Raw genomic sequence first — 23,355 nt, 5'->3', positions numbered from 1 at the left:
AGAATTAAGTCCTAGATTGTTTAAATACTTTCATATGGCAGTTATGGTATAATAACTTTTGAAATATTCTCTATTTTAATGAAGAAGTTCTGCTCACAGAGTCATGTCATTACTTTAAAAATTCCTATTGACAACTGCAAAACAAGTAAGTATCTAAGTCTCAGACACAGAGAAAAGCTTGAAAACATGACAATAACAACTTGAACAAATAAACCTCAGTCTTATGAATCAGAGCAGAGGTAAGGAGACAGGAAAGGGAGAGAAGTGTTTACTTCATTTCTGAAATCCTGGGAAGACTATGGCTTAGCCTTTTCAATAGGGAGATGGGAGAGAAATATTATAGAAAAGTTTTGATTCATTCATCAAGTTGTAACTAAGAACAGTTACCTGAGTACCTATATGGATTTTTCATTGGATACCTTAGTAATCTTATTTACCTTTCTTTTAAATTGATCATGATCTGTTAATATCCGACTGGTATGCTTTTATACTGGCTTCACAACAATTTTTAAATGTAAGCAAAATCTTTGTTACAGGCTCTTGAATACGTTCATGCTTCTTATGTATACATGCAGCAAGATTTTCCCTGATGACAGGCATTTCTGGTCAAGCACCTTATATAGCACACCAGTAGAAACTCCAGATATGGACAGTGTAAATCATTTGAAACTGCAGAGTTCCCCAAAAGCCTGACTGTAAAGATGAAAGTGCAATAATGTGCAATGACGACTTTGTCCATCTCCCCTATTGCCTTGCCATCACCTAGCTATACGGCTGGAGAGAATCCTGAGGCTAGTTCAGCTCATTCTTTCCTTCAAGTGAATTTATTCCAACTTCCTTGAGCAGGAAGATCCACAGTCACCGTGTCATTGCTCTACTTGCAAACACACCACCAAAACTGCAACCGTTGCTGTCTGGGCTTGCTCTGAGTCAACAAAAGCAGGAGTACTATGAGGAAGTACTGGGGTAAGAACGTCTAGGGAAGGTGACACCTTTGGCATGCATTCATTCATTCATTCAAAGAGCACCACAGTACAGTGCTGGTAATTAGGAGAAGTTCTCCATGGAAAGAGGCACGGGATGTTGAGCCCTAAGAATTAAACAAACTATAGCAACCCATAGTTGATGGGCAGAATATGTCCCAGACCATACAGTCACTAAATTGTTTCCTGAAAACTGGACAATGCAGCCTGAAATAGTGCCTTTCATAGAACTTGAAAAAAACAGGTTTCACCTCTTGATACAAACGAACAAAGCACAAAAACCCAGCTACCTAACCCAGCTAATCGATCATAAGAGTCCACATTAATAAATCACTTCATAAAAAAACTGATCACTGTCAAAAAAGAGACACTTTTAAAAGCTGTTTAGGAAGTATGATCTTGTATCAATCTCTTTCAAGACAACTGTGAAAGACAGAAAACAACAGATAACTTTCTATTCCGAAAGTTTAAACTGGCTTTTAATTCCCCATCCCTCTTTGGTGCTAGGTTATTTTTAACTGTGGAGGCAGAGAGTTTAGGAATATGGTCAGTAGAGTGAAGTAATGTTGCAGAAGATACTAGCGCACACCAGATATCTGGAGTTTGGAGACCGTCCAATTAAGCAGCTGACAATCCTGATTAATATTAGCAGTATGAATGCTCTCCTACTGCACGGCTATGTCTACATGTAAAACCTCTTTTTGCATTGTTTCATAGGTTTAGGTGTTTTAAAGCAGTAGTATATCGATGTTGTTTTGGGAAAGAATGTTGTTGTCTACCCATATCCAGATTTTGAGTCCTAAAGCAACATTTCAATAAAGGGTCTGAGCATATATTTAGATTTATGGAACACAAACAATACTTTCTGGTTTCATGTGTTCAGAGTTACAGATGTGTTTAAATGCTTAACTGGTTTGGGACTTAAGCCTGGATCTTGCAAAATAAAAAAAAAAATTGATGTTTGCTGTTTGTCTGTAAGATTAGTCCTGCTGTTAACAACTATATTTGTCTTCCATAAAAAAGAGGATGTCCAAGCAGAAAAACTTCCAGATCAGACTGAGCAAGTATATATCTGCAGAAATGCTTGAAAGACTCTTAACTCTGCTTGTCAATTAACATTCATTTGTACAAAAGTCAAATACCAACCAACTGAAATTTTGTTTTATATCAGTAAAGATTCAAAATTTTTCTGCAATGTTAGCCAGTTCTATTTGATATTGTTGTTGGTTTGACCAAAAGCTCGTATGTATAAGAGATTTTTAAGGATTTAGGTCCTAAATGTTTACTTGTTTAAGAGCAGGAGTTCATTTTAGGCCACAGGCCTTCCTCAAGGACACACTGGCAGTAAGAAGAAAAAAATGGAGCTGGAAAGGGAGCAGAACAGCTCTCTTGCATCACATATTGTTATATTTACCATCATCTCTCTCTCTCATCACTTTTTCCCTGCTCCCAACCTGCTTGCAGCCTTGAATAAAGACCATTTATCAGTGAGAAAAATAAAAAAATCAAGAGGTTTGTCAAAGCCCGATAAAACTAAAAGGAGACTTCTTCAGGACATCTCAGATAGATTTCTGAGAGCCAGAGGTTGGCTCACACTTGTGCGCTCACTCTCTCTCTTTCTAGTCTGTTTCAGCAGCTGCTTCCGGTGTCCCATCCTCCCCATTTCTTTGGTTAATTATTCATTAATGTTCATAATGGAAAAAGGATTTTTCTGAGAATGTTTTCAAAAAGAAAACTAAAGAGATTAGCAAAATGCTGCAATATTTATATTCATTATATTGCACATCAGGTATATTATAATCTCAGAAGCGTGTGAGACTGAACAGGCGTTTGATTACTCACATAATGCCATACAGGATACAATATGCATATTCTTACATGTGCGAAGGTGTCTTAGGGCAGAGTGATGAATGCCATTCTTCAAATGAAAATATCATTACATCATATTCTTGCATCACAAGAAAATTCTCCTCCTTGGATTAGTCACAAACCCTCTCTTCGTTAGACTGAAATCGGTATCAAATGACATGGTTGAATAAGCTCCAAATAAATTAAACGAACCGAAATTCTGAAATGCTCCAAACATTGTAACTCTACAGTTGCTTGTGGAGGTACCTGTGCATGGTAAAAAGGAAGTCTGGATATTTCAGGAATAGTTTCACTCTTAGTGGCTGAAGCAAGTAGAGGAGTCATTAATTATCACTAAATCTCTTCCTGAAATCTCAGATCAAGAAACACTTCTTGCCAGCAATCATGTTAATCTGTAACATCTAATATCATACTTTGCACGTATAGAGTGAATAGAGTGACTCCAGTCTGGTTATCTCAAATTAAGTTTCACCACGACTCTTCAATTTCTTATTTCTATTTTACAGACAGAAGAGCTGAAAGACAGAAAGGGCTGGCCTTTCAGAAATCCTAAGAATTTTCATCCTGCAGGCATGTTAAACAGGAAGGACCCAAAGTGGTTCTGAAGTACTGACAATTGTCAAGAAACATGGGATAAATAAATACTCTTCCTCAGCAGACTCCACAGCCCATTTTCAATGCTAGAAATCATCAGTCTTAACAGTTAAGTGCAACTGTAATTGATTCCATCTTCAAATTTCAGGCAGTTCACCAGGTAATAAAGTGGCAGGCTATACACATGCGATTCAAGCGATGTAACACTCCGTGTCAGAGCCGAAGATGTAGACAAATCTGTACCAAATGATTTTCCAAACAAAAATTCAGTAAACAGCTTTCTAATGCCCCCCCAAAATACCAAGGAATAATAGAAAAGTAACTAGCACTGTCTCTTTCCCCCTTACACCTTTCCCCAGCAAACCTCTCAATGCAAACAAAATGAGAACTGTAAAACCCAGTGAATAGGCCACAGGAGACCTATGCAAGAATCAGCTTTGCCAAACTGGAATTTCAAGTTGCTTTCATCTCACAAAATACAAGATTTTATTTCTATAGCACCATTCTCACAGGTAAAGCCAAACAATGTAGTGTGACATAATAAAGGGTCTTGGAAAAATTCTCTGTACGTGTTGCCTACTTGTCATTTTATCTCAAATTTTAGTTCCCCCCACCCCCCCCCCGACTCTATCTTAATGGGATTAATTGCAGTTTTGCTCTTCACGTCCCCATCTGCAGTTCTTCAGAAGCACAGTCACTTACGTTAGCATGATTTCATGTTTTACAGCAGAAAGATGGGAATAGGCCTGCTGCGTTTCTTCTTAGCAGAGGGTAAGCCCCGAAACCTCATGTGTCAATAATGTCATATCTTCTTTTATAGTGCAAAAACGTAAGAGGGAATGTAAGGGCACCCTTTTCATCTCCTTGACTGATTACCAATTACAGATCCAGTGATCCAAGTTGTAGTATAAATGCTTTTGAGTAAGTATGTATGTGCATGATGAGGCACTAACGTGTGTTCATTTGTTTATTAAGTTGCTGTTAAAGTTTGAAATAAACTGAGGGTTATGCTAAAATACCATTCAGTAGGAAACAAAGCTTATTTGTTGCAGGCTATCTGCAACAAACCTAACTCCTAGTTCTCAGCAACTCTAAAGAGCATCATTGTATTTGCTTCCTACCCCACAAAAGAGCAACACATAACCTTACTAGTAAATAATGTCTCTTGAAATCAGACATTCTAATTTCACTAACTCAGTGAAAAAGAAACAAACTTCCAAATTCATAACCAACCAGCAAAATAAATTGCTTTTTCTTGATGAAATATATCAGATAATTAGTTAACTCATATTTCTTATTATTTCAGAGCTCATTATAAACAAGTGACAGTGTTTGACCTGCATAACTCTTGGTTTTTCCTTTGCAATAGCCGTTGCAAATGTTTTTCTATATCCTATTCCTGGAGGTCCCTCTAGTGGCTAAATTAACAAATTTACGTGATCTGGCTTGATAGGCTACAGGTGACTCATTTTTGCAGATGTTTCTGATAATAAACTATGGCTGAATACTTTCTTAAAATTGAGAATTTCCCCCTCTAAATAAACCAAAAAGCGAAATAAAAAGTATTGCGCCATTAAGAATACGGAAAAAGAATCACTATGTTAAGAATAAAGAAGTTAGTTCATATAGTTCAGAAAATTGTGTTACTGTTTGCAAGCTTGCTCAACTTGCCATGTAAATAACTGCCACTGTTCCTTTCAGTTTTAGTTTTTATTTTACAGGTCTATTTTAAGATAATGAGCGAGAGCTCTGTTGACTTACTGTATTGGAAGACATTCAGGTTTTTACTTGAGGACTCTGTCCTGTTTTGGTAGGGCAATAGATTGAATAATCTGATCAGTATGTTCTTTTCAGGGTATATATGTTTTTAAAGAGAGGTTGAGATACTCTCTGAAAAAATAAACCTGCATTTAGAATTCAGAGTTTTTTAGGACATCGACAAATGTAATTATAGGCCAAAGAGAATACAAAAGTTTGTAGCAGACAGAGACATTTGATTTTGTTTTTAAACTGGAGATACATACATGAATAACAGGCAATCTCCATGTGAGCTCCAGGCTAGATTCTAGTTAAAAATGCCTTCAGAGGTGACTAGAAGCATCTATATACTTTTAAAAAAAAAAAAAAAGAAGAAGAAAAAAAGAGAGAAAGAGAGAAATAACATCCCAAGCAACACTGCTTCTCATTACTCTCCCAGTCACCTTTATTCTGCAGTAATAAGAGCCACGCCTACTCCTCTCACAACCCCAGAAGCACCTACAAAGAAAGAACTTGAATCACCTACTTGCTGTTTGCCCCATGCCTGGTACAGAAATACTGTCCCTAATGCTACTTCCATAGACCTCCCCATCACCCCTCAGAGGATCTTCTAGCTCCTTTTTCTCTTTTCCCCTCTCTCACCTGAGGAACTCTTTACCTACTGTCCCCACTTTCAGCTGCACCCATTTAATCTTAATTGGCTACTGGCATATGTGCTTGATACTAGGGGCAGAGCTAGCTGGCCATGGGCTCACTGGTCCTTAAAGGGGCATGCTGCTTTATTACAATCAGATAAATACCAGCAATAGAATTGTTCATTAAAGTCTTACATTTTCATCTAGAGAAGAGAAGGAACAAAGTAGCTAAAGGAAATTGTCTTATTTCTGAATACAACAGAGTTGGAAAGTAAAGGGAAGGTGATTTAATGACTTCTCTTGATGCAACAAAACCAAAATACTACTCAGTTACTTACCTGCTATAAATTGAGTCATAAAATGGTTCTTTGATGCAGCTGGGGATCTGACCAAACATCTTTTCAATAACCTAGTTACATGATCTTTCCAGAGTCTTTTCAATATTAAGGGCCTCTGAGTACAGTTTTTAAATGATGTTCTAGATTATGCTTAACAGCAGATGTATCTTTTTACACTACCTATAAAACAGTGGTCTTCCCACTGTGGACAGTGGTCTTCTACTAGTGGACTAGTAGTTTAACATTCTCAAAACACTGATAACAGTGTTGAGCGCATAAGAGCATTTTCTAAGAAAAAAGGCTGATGGGTTAGCCTATGTTTCCCATTGAAAACATATCTATGTGTGGACTTCTGTTAAAAACAAATCTAGGCAAATACTTAAAAAAAGAAAATAGGATAATATTTAATATTCAGCAGTACAGACAGTGACATTTAGAAATTAAAACCTAGTGAATGTAGTTTGATGGGAAGAACTAAATTATATCAACCATCAAATATTAATATATCAGTGCAATCTAACTTTTCTATAAAATACAGGGCCAAGAAAAGCTCAGAAAAAAATTACAGAAATATAATTATAAAATTGAAATAGGAAGGAAAGGTAAGCAAGCAACTGCAAATATGTCAAGGAAGTTTTCTCCTTTCAGTGATAATGAGTAGCTGTCAAAGCTGAGGAAAAAAGGAAACAGAAAAATAGGCTGGACTTTAACTTGATATGTCTCCAAGATTTGCAATCTCATAGAAATTATCAAAGAGGGCACCAAAATTCCTGTTCTGAGTTCATGAGAATATTTTCAGTCCGCCATCAAAGAGGCAAGTTCAGGTCTCTAGCCCTGGACTCAAACAACCAGAGTTCAGCTCCCAGTTCTCCCACAGACTTCCTGTGACCTCTGGTGAGTCAGTGTTCTTATTTGTGCCCCAGGTTCTTAAACTGTAAATGGGATAATAGCACTGTCCTCCTTCGTAGCTGTGATGATAAATGTACTTGGATGCTAGAACCCCACATTTGCTGCTGACAAGGGGAAACAGGATGAGTCAGTAGCAAAAGATGCTCTAGAATACACTATAAAGTTGTGGTGTGCAGACACAGCTAACAACATTTGGATTTTATCTGAAGACACTGTGTGGTTTGAATAAAAACACAGATCGGGTGAATGCTTTAACAGTTGTTGATGTCATACAAAGATGCTTCCTCTGCCTTGCATTTCCCATCACCATGAAACAAACATGTGAACAAACATGGATATGGACATAACCTGGCTTACCAACCACATGATAACAGACTTAGCTGTCACTGATAATACTGATCTTTTAAGTAACAGGCCAACCACTGCACAAAGAGAAAATGAACACAGCCCATCACTGCATGAATGGCTGGGGTTAATAACTAGAGGCGGAGAAATGGGAATCTGCTTGGGGAGGCAGCAACTCAAATGTTACATTAGAAGATGCAGTTCAACTCAAAATCAACATTCAGATGTAAGTTGTACATTATCAAACAAAAGAATGTAAGCAATAACTCATTACACATGCACTGGCAGAATGAGCAAGTCAGTAGGAAGGGCAGAATAAATGGTGTCATGAATTAGCAGTATAGCAGCTGCATTCACCAGCTTACAAAACTTTCAGTCTCAAACATCTGTAAGATAGTGACCAATTATGAATCTTCATACTCAAGTGTTATTTCTCTCTTAACAGTTTGATGTGAAAGCTGGAAAACTACCAGAGAGAGAAACAAACACACAGCTGCAATGACTGATCAGAATGACCAGCAAACCTTATTCCTAGAACACTCTAGAAAAGGTGATGGAAATGTCTATATTATAGTAATATGTTAGTAATAAAGGTATCTGCTTTAAACAGCAGGAAGAACATGCCAAAAAGGTTTGGCTGACAGAATACATCAGTTTAAAAAGTACTTAGGAAGATGAAACATACAGGACTTCAACAGAGAAGAGACCTGCAAAAGAATAGTCCAGGAGTGACTGGGATGATCTTACTCAGGATCTATATACCTGCTGCATGGAGAATTCATCCTCCAGTATTGCTCTGTAATTGTAGATTAAGCTGAAGAAACCACTCAGTTCCACATTAAAGATGAAATTGTCCTTAGGCTCCAACTTCCGTAGTCTTAGCACCTACTGCTTTCTGACAAAACAACTAGTCAAGTTTGGACAAAAATGACCGTTATCTTCAACACCATATGTTATAATTTGGCTAAGCTCTCAGATACCTTTTTTTGACTAAGCTTCTGCTTAGTTTCAGGTTTTTCTACTTCAAGCAACTCTCAGTGTTATGACAAAGACTGAAGATAAAGGACTTTTTGTGACTGTGTTGTAATGGAATTTAAAATGATTCATAGTATAGGATTTTAAGCATTAAGAGAAATATAGAAAGTTAAAAATAGTGACACCTATGGACATATAAAGGAAATTTTAAAGCAATCCAAAGTAATTACACAGGTCACCATGAGAGAAACAAAGTCTGCTGTTCTCTCGAGCAGATAGAATTTGGATATCTCACTGATTTTATGTCATTTTATATCCTAATCAAACTCAAAGGGATGTGTCAGAGATATATTTTCTAAAGTTTCTAAAAACAAAACACAAAAGAAACCAGATTTGAAGAAGAAAGGTGAATTTAAAGCCTGGAAAAATAACAAAGTCTCTATCAAGGACACCAAATATTTATGACGTACATCAACTTATGCCAAAAAAGCCTAAAGCTCAATATGAAAAAAAAAAAAAAGAAATCAGACCACTTATTTTGATACTGAAGGATAAAAAACATTTAAAGAAATACATGGCTGTGGATCATGAAAAAATTGAAAAGCTGGGGCATATCTTCTTCCGGTTTAAAGTAGCTTAGCTCCGCAGCAGTCAGTTGAGCTGCCATAATTTCTACCAAGTAAGGTCTGTTATATATCACGCAAACCCCACATGCAAGTTACCTAGCACAACGGTACAATATCTATGTTCTAAATATAGAATAAATCCCATAAATTATTATAATGTTAAGGCTGACATGCTGTGCACCAAAATTTGAAGCTATCCGTGAAGATTACTGGACGGGATATATTTGAAAATGTAATCATTAAGAGAGCACTTGGACTGCACATTTGTGCTCTGAAAAGTTGGTTAAAGGATTTTTATACTTTGGGAAAACGTGTATTAGGCACTAATGACTTTTGCAAGGAGAATGAAAGGTTAGTTAGAGGCAGTTACTCAACATCTGTGTTATTGCAATTATTGAAAGCTTAATTTAGAAAATATACTCACATCTAAAGTCCATTCCTGCTAGTTGTCTGTTTCTGATGACTACTTGCCCCATTACTGGTGCAGAGAAATGTCTATTATTTGCATATCCATTTGTTTGACAGGGCTCATTTTCATCCTGGAGAACAACCATTGATATCATTAGGCACTAGTAATGTTTACTTTTATTGCTATAGGTCCAGGGGGATAGGTGTGCAAACTAATCTGTTAACATCTCTCCCTTCCCAACAGGAAACAGGAGCAGCAGCAAATACTTTAACAACAGCAACATCAATGCAACTTCAACACTGCAGATGAACAGTCATGCCTGTTGCAGAAGGCAGCTGGCAGGTAGGATCACCAGCTCTACTACTAGAAATTATTTATACAGGCACTGCAAGGGTGGTGTGCATTGCTGGTATTTACCTCTAGCCTTTAGAAATATATGTAATACTTCTAGGTTTCTCGGATCAGGAATCTCAAAAGCTATTTGTCGCCTTTCTTTGTCCAGGTTCTATATCACTTTTCATGTCCTACAGATATATACTTTTCATCAGTTTTTTTCTGTTCACTCGCTCAAACTACTTTGGGTTTCTTGTATGACTAGTAGCTAATTTACTGTATTTATCCTGTTCTGCATTAGGTCTCAGTAATGTTTTACTGTTGCACTCTCCTCTGTGTAAACAACATTTTAGCTTGCACTAGGACTAAGCTTCTGGATCTTCATAGGCTCTTGTATCTGACTGATCCTTGGCTGCTGTTTGGGCCTGATACTAGCATACTGCAGAACTATTACAGACTATATTGGAATCTGGCAATTGTCTGCTTTATAGTAGCTATCTCTGAGACAGGGAAGTACAAAGGCACACCAAGCCTTCCAAATGCTGCTCTGTAGGCATCTGCTCTGTGGGGATTCTTCTGCCATCCCCATCAGTGTATGACACGGACACTTGCTAACAGTACACTGTGCTGCTCAGTTCTCCTCTTTCACAGGTATACTGTTCTCTCCCCTTCTCATCCTCAGCCCATGGAGACAATTCTCACCAGTATCATCTTGGCGCACAGCTCGTGGCTCAGCTCTACGTCTATTTTTGTATTTGCTATTGTGAGCTTTTCATGCCATTTTTATTTTACAAGATTGCATTCAGAACAAGCTTGGTTATCCAAATGTTAGGTGACAAAAGTAAGGCAGAAAAAGCCCTCTCTATTTGAAGATTTCTAATAAAAGGCAGTTAACTGTCTGTGAAGACTCCTGCATTCAGATAAGATCCCAGGGAATAGAGCCAGGAATGTTGACAGGCCAGAGACTGGTTAAATGAACAGTAGAAAAACATGTTAAGATTTAGTAAGAATAACATTCTTACTAAATCTTACAACTCATACCTTCATTTTCTTACTGAGCATCCCTTTCCATCATTGTCCAAGAAAAAGAAACAAATCAATAAAAAATAATAATAATGAAAGTCATCTTTGTCTTGGACCAATCCTTTGAACCTTTTGAATTCTTTTAATTCTGATAGATAGCTCAAGGGAATTGGTCATGTTAATAAAATTAGGCACAGACATATGTTCTTGAAGCACTAGAAAATCTATCATCTTCAAAATAGGCTTTTCGAGATCATCAAGGAACTAAAGTGCCTATGTATCTGCTATTTAGTATCATCCCAGATGTTCCCTGCTTCAGTTTTATATTGAATATTAGCCAGCATTCTACACTTCATATGTTTATTTCATGCATATCATAATCATAAACAAGGTGGAATAAGGACACAAAATATTGATAGTAATAAAAAATGTTATGTGTTTCTACAGTTACATTTCAACTTTGCTAAAAATTCTAGAGAGTTCTAGTTTTTAGCAGTTTTCATGAGATTTGTGGCAAATGATGGAATGGCTTTTTAAACTTTTCTAGACTTGCTTTCCATAATTAGCTAGAAGTTACATGTTCATCTACATGTGTTGACTTTTTTTAAACCAAGGTAGGCTTTTTCTGTCACAGCACCTTGGATTTGCAGGTGTCATGCACTATAGAAATGTAAAAGAAAGAAAAAGCATATTTTATAATAGCAAGTTTGCTCTGTAATTGTTCTTTTCAGCACAAGGTTACAGTGGGCAAGACAAAAGCCAATTCAACGTAACTGAGAAAGTTTGGCTGCTGAAGTGGTATTTCTAGAGTAGCCAGGAGGCATATAAAGCCTAACAGTTTAAAGGCAGGCTGGACCATAATTTAAGCAAGCGGAGATGAAATGCAAACAAAGAAAAACACTGCCTACTGTCTCAGAGAGGAAATCTTTAGTTGCATATAGCTTATTTGCAGCCATCTGAGAACAGTGAAATTCACTTACGGTTTACAAACTAATTCAGTCAGTTTTGGAGCAGATATTGAGAGAAGACAGGTTTTTTTATAGGTGTTCTTGTTCATTCCTTCAACTGCAACTTTCATTTTCAATACAAAACAGACATTGCAAGCAGGAAAAAATTGAGCAAGGCAAAACTTTGAAAATGTATAAACATCAAGTTAAAGGAAGCATCTGTTATTCCATTTCTCTCCTACAGCACATTAACCTCTGCCAAGCTCAGAATTCACCTCATTTGAAGACTTACCTCTGCTATTAACTGGATATTGCTGTGAGTACACCTGCCAGCAGAACTCTTATAGGCAAAGGGAAAACATGCATGCAAGGGGAAGGAGCAAAGGCTTTTAGTGCAGAGTGAATTTGACAGACCTGGAATCCCTGTGCCTGCTGACACAGGCCTCTGGTCCACCTGCAGGGGATTCCAAAGACATCAGACTAGCCCTGCAGGCAGAGATGTTCTTGAGTATCCCAAAAGTGTAAGACCAAGTCAGGTCTCTCCTTCTGCTTGCTAGACACTAAAGTCATCCTTACCAACCCCAGGTCAACCATTTTCATCTGTCTGCCATCTTCAAATGCTTTCTTCTGTGCCTCGCAGTTTTATAATCTCCTCATTTATTTGGATCTGGTCTGAACTCATCTAATAAGTAGCCTGAGGAAGAGTGCCAAAGGGCAAATTGGCTATGATTTGCTGCAACTGTGAATTAAAAATCAATATTATCTACAGGGGAAAAAAAAGTGCAGAATTCCTTGTAGTGTGTGAGGGATTCAGTCTTATCAAGGAAAAAATTGTAACAGAAAATGAACAAGTTTGCCACTAGCATTTTTGCACAATGTATTAAGTTCATAACGTTATCAGGAAGGAAATTGTATCTAAAATTTTGTTTTATTTTAGAAACAAAACAGAAGGAAACTATTTTCCTAAAGCGTGTTAATTCTCAAAATACAAATTACATATGTCTTATGCAAAAGAGGTTCTTAGTTTTGAATATACTTCCCCTTTGAGTTTACAAAATTTGCCTAAAGCACTGAACAAGCTGATATAAATAGGAGGTAATGAAAGCAGTCCAAAAAGGAAACAAGGTGAAGGGTTGGGTCTGTATAACACCTTTCCTGATGCACCTTTTTTTTTGCATTGGAAATATTCCGATGTTTTCTTCCAGCATGAACTATGGCTGTGGTTTTGCAGTACATTATTTTCAGCAGAACCACTGGCTTAAGTCAGCCTCCTTCTACAGCCCATCTTTTGTTTCTGTCCTTGTCCCAGAATATGCCACTCCTTCAGGTTGTACTGGCACAACTGTTGATGTGTTATGCTGTGTACCATATTAGTGAATTGATTTTGCTGAAAAATTACCAGGCAAAAATATATTCTTTTAAGCTTAATCTGATTCACTGTGAGGTCCCACAAAGAGTTGTGTTGGCACAGCTTCCAGGTGGCATGCCCTGCTGTGGGAACAAAGTAGTGAAGAGGCAGGAGTACCTGAACCTGGTGTCAACCTCCTCTCACCTGCTATACACAGTGTGCTATGTAAGCACAGCCAATGATCTTATTTTAATTGAGCAATGCTGCTGTAAGTTTTCCCTCTTCTATTCCAGATGCTCCTTCCGTTGTTTACTTCCCTGATGTCTTAATTTCCCTTTTCTCCTTTCCACTCTGCCAGGTTTCACCCCGCCAGCATAGATCAGCTTCTGTGAAACTCACAGGCTGATATCCATATGCAAATTTCTGCAAACTCACTGGAAGTACATTATGCAAATAGCTTCTGGCGTGGTTTACTGTGTTAAGCAGGTAAAGTCAGAAACAAAAAAGACCAAGCACCTATATTTGCATTAGCGTTTTGCACATTCATTTGTGCAACAGGAAGTGGAACTTTAAAGAGTTAGTGCTTACCTTGTCCAAAGCACAATACATACTCCTTAAAAACTGGGAACACTCCTGTGAATACTTGATTTGCCTGGGCATCCTTGTTCTCGCAGTTTCGGGAAGGATCAGGCTGGAAAGACATACTTTAGCAAACATTAAAACAAAGCCTACTTTGGTTCGGTAACAAGCCTCTCTTCACACACATCTTTTTTTAGCTTCTTGTTGTTGATGATTTTTTAAAATTATTTTTCCCTCATCTTTTTGTTCTGATTATTAACTATGCATGTGTACAATATAAATACAAATTACCTGACTTGACACTCTATAACAACTGCCTTTCTAGAAAGGAAACTGACAACATAGGCTGATTTTTTTGAAAGCTTCTTATGGGGCCAATTCACATGAATACATCTGAAAATTTAATCCAAATTTTTATTTTACTAGGCCACCTTTATGCTGTTCTTCTTTGCATGGTTTTCTTTAAAGTTTCTTGTTCCTATTAATGTTTGCCATGATCTGCCCCTGTCTCTGCAAATTCATAAAAACTCCAGTTAGAAAACACATTCCCAACGTGCTTGTCGGCCTTCACTATAGCCGCTGTCCCTCCATCCTAGTGGAAGTATGGAGAAACCTTCCCATAAGTTTATTTTCTGCATACTTTTTGCATCCCTTCAGTTCTTGTACTTTCTCAGCTGTCCTGTCTGAAAGTGAGAGAAATCTTGAGTACTACAGTTATAGTAGCACTTAGTTTGTTGTGACAGTCAAAATTGTTTTGTTCCCTTTTTCTGTTTGTGCAGTTCTCAAAGATTTATTTGCTATAGGCATGATAAAGCACTATGCAGGAGGGCTGGCCATGATTTTTGCCAAAGTATTTCATCATCCTTAGGTCTTTATGCTTTGTTTAGCAATTTCTTGGCAACCATACCAAGAACCATACTTTGTCATTAGGTTGTGATACAGAAACATGGCATACATTGTTACCAGAATTTGAATATGCTGATTTGTGACTACCATTTTCTAAAGCTGCAACTTAAACAACATAATGTGTATAATTACATATCATGCATGTACATCATTCTCTTACCCAGACACATATGCATGTGTTTCCTCTAACCAATTCCTCTTTTTGTCTTGCACCTTATATATTTAAATTCCCATGGCCTTGCTTTAGTTATTTTTTTCCTCCTGGATTCTAAGTAATGCCTTCTCATGCATCCCCTTCTCCACTGTGTTCATGCTTGCTTAACATTGATTTTTGTTTCTTCACACTGAAACATACATACCAATTAGAGTTCAATCAATTCATCTTTACAGCATATGCTGAAATACTTCCTTGAGTATTTATTTTGCAGACTTTACTCTGCCCTTCACCTCTCTTTCGTTTTCTTTATTCTGATTCCCTGTGTCTGCTTTGGTCTTCGTATTTATTGACTATATTTTAATTCAGAACAGGAATGAAAATGTGGCTACCATTGGAAGCAAATAATTCCATTACGCTGTTGCTGGCCGTGACCCAGTAAACTCACTGATGCAATTTTCCTTGAGTACTTGCACTAAAGTCAATAGGAGCACTTCCTTGAGGAAAGTTACATAAGCGTATATATATCTTCAGGATCAGATCTAAGAGGGCATGTCCAGCTCTTAGAGTTGTGATGGCATGCAAGTTATCGTCAAGTCCTTTAAGCCAGAATGTATAGAATCCACCACAATCAAGGATTGTGGCCTAATACTTGAGGGCCTTTAGTAGCCCCTAAACAGTAGTACAAGGGTTTTCGTTCTTCCCAAGCAAGTATCTCCCTGAATGTAATTACTATTGTATCCTTGGGCAGCCCCGCTACCGTTCTTCCCTGGAGGCCCATTACTTGTTGTCCTTGCCACAAGTATAAAGAACACATCGTTCCCTTCATCATTTTGCACTGCTACGTTATTACAATCTCCTTATCCCTCCCTGCAGTCTTCACGGCTTTTGGTTACACAATTCTAATTTGCTCAAGCTTTTCCTTGTTTTCTAGTGCTAGGTCTCTTATCTATTCTTGTTGCTCCTGCTCAAACGTCCTCCAACTAGTCCATAATTTTCTTGAAATATGGCTCCCAAAACCAAAGAGAATATTCCAGCTGAAGCCTTTCTGGAGCACAGCTGAGCGGCTTCACTCACAGACTCTCCTGTTTATGCTGTCCTCTATGGCATTTCTCTCCCTAGTATGACACTGCTCACTTAGGTTTAGTCTGCCTGTAACCCTTTAGATCCTATTCTGTAGGACTGCAGTCTAGCCATTTGTATCCCAGTCTGTTTGTTCAAGCTGACTGTTCCTGCTCAAGTGAAGTTCACTGTATTTGTCTCAATTGCAGAGCACCTTGTTTTTTCACCCTTACTATTAACTTGCATCTTTACTGTGAGCCTTCTTTTCTTCTGAGCAATTGCTAAGGCTCACTTTTTGTTCAGATTGCTAGCTTCCTCTGCACCAATATGGGCACAAGTAATTGATGTAGTTTCCTTTGCTTCATATGAAAGCTTCCCTTTTAAAGTTTATAAGTCAAGAACAAATCATGGATTCGGTCTATTTGCTACTGAAGCTGGAGTTTTGTGACTGATTTAACATCAGCAATACTGGGCCTACTGTATTACTGTATCTGTATCATTTCACCTGCACATTCAATTGTACTCCTTGAGTGGGTGGGGGAATCTTAATGGTGATTAAATCAGGGTGTGTCCTAGCCTGCTGATCAGCCTACTGGTATGAAGGAGAATTCTTGCTACTCTTAAGCCCCGAGGGCTAATGACTACCATACTCCTACTCTCTTAATCAACTATTACCCTTGAAGACAACAACTGAGGTCAAGCAGACTGTGTAATATATAGGCAATAGTTCCCTAGGCAATATCTGCAGGCCTTGTCATCACTTGACTGGGCCCATTTTTACTAGATGTGTTTGAAAGGCTCAAACTTGGCCTCTCTATTCCTACTATGGACAAGCCCAACCCTGTGTAACATCTAAAGGCACAGCAAAGCAAGGTGAAAGGGACCCACGTTCTTGTCACCCTTCTAGAGGTGAATGATCTGTCATTTGCTGTTACCACACCTGGAAGAAAAGCTGTAGATAAACAGTACGCTAAGTGGGCAGTGACAACAGTTGCAAAGAGCCTGTGGAAAAACTAGGGGGAACTGGGAGAGAAGTGGTAGGGGAAGAGGAGGTGGGAGTCAGGAACCAGAGGTAGAAGGAAGAACCATCCACAGAGGGGCACACATAGGTGTCAAAAGTCTCACTGTGGCGCTGATCTTATCACTTCTTCTAGATAAATCCTTCAGGAAATAATTCCTATAGGGATCCCCCTTCTAGAGTTTCCCCACAATCACAACAATCATCCCCTAAAGTTATTTCTCCCTGCCCATTTCCTACGTCCCCAAAAATCCAGAATTCCCAAGTAAGAAGTTAGGACCATCCAAAATTAAGGACCACATATGCAACAGCATTCGGACATGTAAATGCCAGCATTACGAGCCCTGGTTGTACAGTGGTGCAATTCTAACAGCTCCCATTTATGAGGTTACAGAAATAATGACTCATGAGGCTGGCTGACACCTGGAATGACTTAATCAGGCCATCCCTAATGTAAATGACATTGACTCACATTTCCAGATGTAGGTGGAACTGACAGTTGTCTTTTCTCATAATTGTCTTAACTGCTTTGCTAGTTAGAAATAGTTTTCTAGGTTATATTTCAAATCTGGAAATGATTAGAGGTACATTCTTGCCATAGATGTTTGTGTTTATAGTCAATGGGAACATCTAGGACAGAAGTTGACCTACAAATTTTAATACGCAGCAGCAGCCTAGATAGAAATTCTCTACTTAAGCCTGAACCAGAGCTAAAGTAAGGTTGCCTGATTAATACATTGTGTGTACATATGTATATAAAATATCAACGGACAGATTGAGACAGGTAGGATTTTTGTGGCATTTTTTTCGTTCCTCAGGTATTTCCTACCGCTTGCCTTGAAGTAAATTTTTCATCAGAGTTAATACAATGGTATTCTCACAAATAATGGAGGGAAAAAACTTTAAAATTAGGAACAAAAAAAAAAAACTAGAATTTTCTAAAAGAGTTTACCAGAAAATTTCTTAGTATTTGGAGAGAGAGAAAATAATGAAGTACTGGTCATCCTCTCCTTGATTTTTCAGGCAACTCTGCTTATAGCCTTTGCCTGTTCTTTGCTTTCCTCCCTCCCTTTCCTCTCATCTAAAAGTGCTTGGACTATGCTCCTCTTACTGGCTATCTTCCTCTTCTTTCCCAAGGGACGGACTTATTCCAGACCCTTATAATTAAACAATGGTCCCTGATGTTATGCTGATGCAAGCTGACCATAGTTAAACTGACTTGAGAGGAATGTCGTGACTTCGACCACAAAGATTTGACCCGATTGCTGTGACCTGACACACTTGCAGTTCAGTACAGCCAGAAGTTTCAAAGCAATAGCCCTTGAAACCATTAAAGAGACTTAACATGAAAGCTGGAACCAAGCAGAATAAGACAAAATTATACCCAAAAGAAAGGCACTCCAAAAAAAAAAGTAGTTATATTACATAGTTGGTTAATACCTGTTTAGTGCCGCTTTTTTTTGCTGGAAAACACTGGGTGAGATGTCTGTTTGCTTTTTAAAAACAGAAGTCTTAACAATTCAAGGGGAAGTAACATAGTTAACTATATCCTTCTCTGAATATATGTTCACATATTAGGGACAGAATGCAGTCTGCGTGTTGACTGATCAGTATGTAGTGAAGTGCAAAATAGCAAGGGGAAACGTGGCACTGAACACAAATACTCTGTTCTGTGATTCTGATCATAACAGTGGAGGGGCTACATTGCAGCAGCTGAGACAGATAGAGAGAGGTAACGAGGCATTTAATGGGGTTAGCCTTTGTGCTTAAGAACCACATCTGCAAATTCTATGCAGCAGTTCTTTCTGGTGACTTTGCAACATTTGTAATCTAAGGAACTCCTGTTTCTCCCCCCCCCCCCTTCAGTTAATGTAGAAACAACCTTTAAAATCATCTTCCTCACCCCCTTAAATACCAAAGCAACATTCCTTGCTCCAGGAGCTACGTTCAGTGGAACATTGTACCAACATGGAACATTTACACCTGTACATTACTGCAGTCATACTGAAAGGCACAATAGTTATTCCTGACAAAGGAATTACAAAGAGAAAACAAGTAAAACTGTCAAAGCATCAGTTCGCACTGAAAAAAAGATACTGACATTGCATGTTGGCCTTGTCTGTAAAGGCTCCTGACGGCTGCCTGCAGAAACTTGGGAAATAGCACTCCATAATAGTCTAATGTCCCATCCAATGTCGTTTCTCAACTACATAAAGGACTATACTAGATTCTTTTTTGGATACGATTCAGAATCTTGCATAATTTCCAGACTTATGTTTTGCCTTTCTGTCAGTACCACTTTTCTACTTCTCTTGATGCTGGATGCCTTCCTGACTTAGAATAGGAACACAAGAACAGCTGTTCAAGCTCATATCAAATTCCATCTAGCTCTATATCCCATCACTGGCAGTGGCCTGCAGTGGATGCTGAAGGAGAGGTATAAGAATGGGATGGAAAGATGAAGTAATACTTCCCCAAAATACACTGTCGCTAGTGTCATGATTCAGAAACAACTTGATAAAAAATAGTGCCCTGCCCAGTTACCAGCTGCCTTCCTCACTTGCTAGTCTTACACAACCTTCTGCACAAAAATAGATAAGATGCAGAAGCTTTGTCTCCTTTACTATTGCCCACTACCCTCCAGAACTGCTAAACTAAAAATCAAATTACATGCTATTTCTGGAAAATTTAATTATCCGAATACAGAAAGGTTCTTTATAAAGCTCAGTAACTCAGTGTCTTTGTTCCAGAAGAGAAATCCTGGATAACCATAGGCTCAAATTTTGTAAGCGAGGGTCTAGAGCTAGGCTTAAAATTAACTGCTTGGGTCCTACCCATGAGGCCAGACTAACTGTCAGATTACTTTGTAAATTGCTGTCTATTATGAGTTCCTTTGGCTGTGGCACCTAGGACAGTGATGAACGGTGACTAAGTGTACCCTGTGAATTCAATCTTGGATACTTTTTTCCAACCAAATCCTTTGTCCTGGTAGTGATTTCCAGGAAATTATTTCTATACTTTAGAACAGTCAAAATGTGTTTTTAACACTATGCATTAACTCTTTTTTTCTCCCTAAAAATATTGTCCTCTAGGCTATTAGGAGATAGAGCTGCATCTCCAGTGGCAAAGTAGACTGAAAAAAAGGTAGACTTTGTTATAACTGCCATTACTGATAATCCGAAAGAGGATATTCTAGGTAACTCTTACCTGAACAAATCTGGCATTCCACTATTCAGAATAAACACTTAATTCTCTCCAGAGGCAGGGGAAAGAATGAGAACAGTATCTTTAAAGCAATGATCTGTGACAGAAGACAGGCAGGAGGAGATGATGTGAAATAGCTGTATGAGAAACTGAAATGATGAAAACCTGAGAAAAGGGCAACTCCAAACAGTCTTTGTATGGGGAAAAAAAAAGGAAAAAAAAGAAAGAAGAATATACAAAGACAGTACTGGTGAACCAGCCAGGGTACAGACTCCCTGGCGACTTGCCAGCCCAAGGAAACAACTTGAAGGCTTGCTCCCTCTACTGGATCATCATAATAGACCCACAAAATATTCACTGTTTTGACCCACTTTTAAATCTACAACATTCTGTTCAACTAGGAAATAAAGATTTTATGAGCACAATCTCATTAATGCAGGGATGATTACCAGCGCTGGTTTACTATTACATGGATTTTTTCGAAGGACACACTGAATATGCAAATGAAGGCACGGAGCAGAGGGAGAAGAGTTATTTCTTTGCTCTAATTTTGTAAAGAAACAAATTAAGACATACAAGTTGAAACCTGTATTTTTCAAATCATAATTAGATCAGTTGAGTCAAACTGGGACGGAGAGAGAGCAAGCAAACTTTGTCAGTGTCTCGTGTAATGCAGTAGAAAGACTCTTGTTATATGACTCTCTTGCTCTAAGAGGATGCATAACTTGCCATCTTAAGCTTCATATAGCCACATATAGTGGAAACCATGGGCCTTTTTGAACCGTATGTTGTTGTCAGGTACAACCTGTTCTAAAATACTTTGGCTAATGGGCAAGTATCCCATTTTTACAGCAAACAGAATAAACACATCTCCTAACTCATCTTCAGACAAGCACAATGTCATCAATTAGTTATTTAGTGTTTGTGTTGGATAACAGAAGTCACAGTAGCATGATGGATAATGACATCAAGAAACTGTGACTCAGACATTCACTGACACAGCTCCGCTCCGGCTTGCAACAGTTTGTGGCTGAGGCACCTCTTTATCTCTTGTAGAATTAGGGTTCACGTCCTGGGTCTGAGATACCCTATGTGACTTTGAACAGACTGCAGGATCTTGCACCTTGTGACTCAGTTTTCTTTCTTCTAAATGAGAGTCAAGATGCCTTAGTCCTTCATGTTCTTCTATAACTTACGTTACATAGCTTTGGTGTAGAATCCACCTTCTCCTCTGTATACATCCGGTACTTGGAACAGAGCCCTACAATTTTAGTTAAGGCTTATAAGCATAATAGTAGAAGAGTAAAATATTTGCCTAAAAACTCAACTAGATGTAAATTCCTGGATTTTGTGGCCTCTCCAGTTTAAGCAAGAATATTTGAATTCTCATGTTTCCAGTTTTCCATCGTCTCAGTGAACCCTGGTCTACTAGTGATCACCCTACAAATTCAATGGAGGAAACAGAATCCAAGCACTGCAGTAGTGACAAAGAAGCAGCTTTCAAAAGAGATCTGCCATACTGCATAGGAGAAATCGACTTCACAGCTTCTGGGAAGAAACATGGAAAGGTATAGCACTGAGGAGTTTCTAGCCCTTTAACACCATTGCTGTTGTTTGGTTGTTTAATGCTAAGCAAGTCACGTAGAGATTATAGTAATAGTCAGGGTCAGTGTGCCATAGTGCAAAGCACCACATTGTATTCAAATAGGCACCATACCTTCATAAATAGCAATGTAATTTTAAATAAGACCTAATAAACAGAAGTCAATCATTTGACTGACACAGACCTGCTACAAGTACAGCTGATCACGCTTTTTTCCTTTTTTTGAAAAAAAAAAAAAAGTTCCCAGCTTCCTTCGTTTTGCATCATTTCCTTGCTTTAACCACTTACTACCAAGTAATTAAGTACTATGGATTTCAACTTTTTAAACATACTTTTGAGCTATTTCAAGGCTTTCCTTAAAGTCCTCTCTCTGTTCTGCTAGTATACAGAGAAGGGTATCTGTGGACAGCCCCAGTTCCTCACTAGTCCTTTATATAGGTTTGTCCTAGAGCAGAAGGAATTCCTAGGATCAGAAATCTGCCTTGAGATTTATTTTCATTGTATGGCCTTCTAAGCACAAAGCCAAAAACATACAGAACATAAAGAAGTATAACATACAATTCATGTAACATATAATAAGCATCAGAAAGGTCACGTCAGAAGGCTTTGAGGCTGCCTACGGGTGGTACAATAATCAAAAATTTAAGCATTTATTTTAGCTAAAGGGTTATTATTTGGAAAATGGAAACCCAGCCCATATGGTGAAAGAGGCATGAAATCAGACAAATATTTTAGCTAGTGCAGAAACAAGAAACGCCTAAGAGATTTATTGGCTTCACTAGACTACCATGGAATTGAAAGCGATTCAGGAGAAGTAGCAGCATCAAAAGAGAGAGCGATGTATCAGTCTTTTAACACAGTGAATTAACCAGTGGTGCCTGCTAAGTTCATCCTGATATTTATTTCTCTGTCGAGTCTTGCTCAAAGAAATTTTTCTCAAATTATCAAGGAGTTTCGATAAGCATTTAATTGTTATGATTATAAGTTTGTCTTTGTATTCACCGTGAATGACATCTCTACCTTATCCTACCATCATATTGTTATTCACTACTTTTTGTTTTGCTTATTGAAGTTTATTAAGGTCCTGTGTACCATTCATCCTGGCATTATATTCGAAGTTATGCTCAACAAGTGGAAGCTACCTGCTCCCAATTTGGTTGTCTCTTTAGTGGGGGAAGAAGAAAATTTCCAGATGAAACCTTGGCTACGGGACACCTTAAAAAAAGGACTTATAAAGGCAGCTCAAAGCACAGGTTAGTGCTGTAGGCATTGAAGGAGGAATTTATATTCCTACTGGATTCTCACATGGCATCTAATGATCTTTTAATATCAATGGGACTACTCACATGGTTACTTTAGAAGTACAAGGCTTTGCTGAATGTAGTCTACAAATTGCATTTAGCTAGCTTTGAAAATGAAAGCTATTGTATTACAAACAGCAAAAATAACTTATTTCTAACCAAATTACTCTAAACAGTCATTCCTGAAGTGTAGAATGACTTGAGGTTATACCCTCAACGATGCCAATGGAAAGATGGCATGAGATGGGACCAAATATGTTGTCCCTCTTTGATGCGATAGTAAAAAAAATTCTTCAGAGAGCTTAGCAACTTGACTTCAACAAGAGTGAATTTAGGTCAAAACAAGAATTCTTGTTTTCCCTATTCTCACTTTTTAGCTAACAGTCAAAATAATGTTACAATCATTTTTATTTTTTGAAGATTGTTTACTGTAAAT

General features: G+C 38.0%; 1 protein-coding gene across 1 annotated transcript in view; it reads left to right on the top strand.

Annotated features, from left to right (window-relative positions):
* Nucleotides 1–9,466: 9,466 nt before the first annotated feature.
* TRPM5 (transient receptor potential cation channel subfamily M member 5) overlaps nucleotides 9,467–23,355 on the top strand; it is a 56,192-nt gene continuing 42,303 nt past the window's right edge. The window contains exons 1-3 of the mRNA XM_068944827.1: nucleotides 9,467–9,783; nucleotides 21,414–21,583; nucleotides 22,691–22,871. Of these exons, the coding sequence (XP_068800928.1) occupies nucleotides 9,747–9,783; nucleotides 21,414–21,583; nucleotides 22,691–22,871 (388 nt within the window). The 5' untranslated portion in view covers nucleotides 9,467–9,746. The remainder of the gene's footprint in view (nucleotides 9,784–21,413; nucleotides 21,584–22,690; nucleotides 22,872–23,355) is intronic.

Source organism: Struthio camelus, chromosome 5 (genome assembly GCF_040807025.1).
Source record: "Struthio camelus isolate bStrCam1 chromosome 5, bStrCam1.hap1, whole genome shotgun sequence".
NCBI classification, from domain to species: domain Eukaryota; kingdom Metazoa; phylum Chordata; class Aves; order Struthioniformes; family Struthionidae; genus Struthio; species Struthio camelus.
This window is presented reverse-complemented; position numbering and strand designations above follow the sequence as displayed.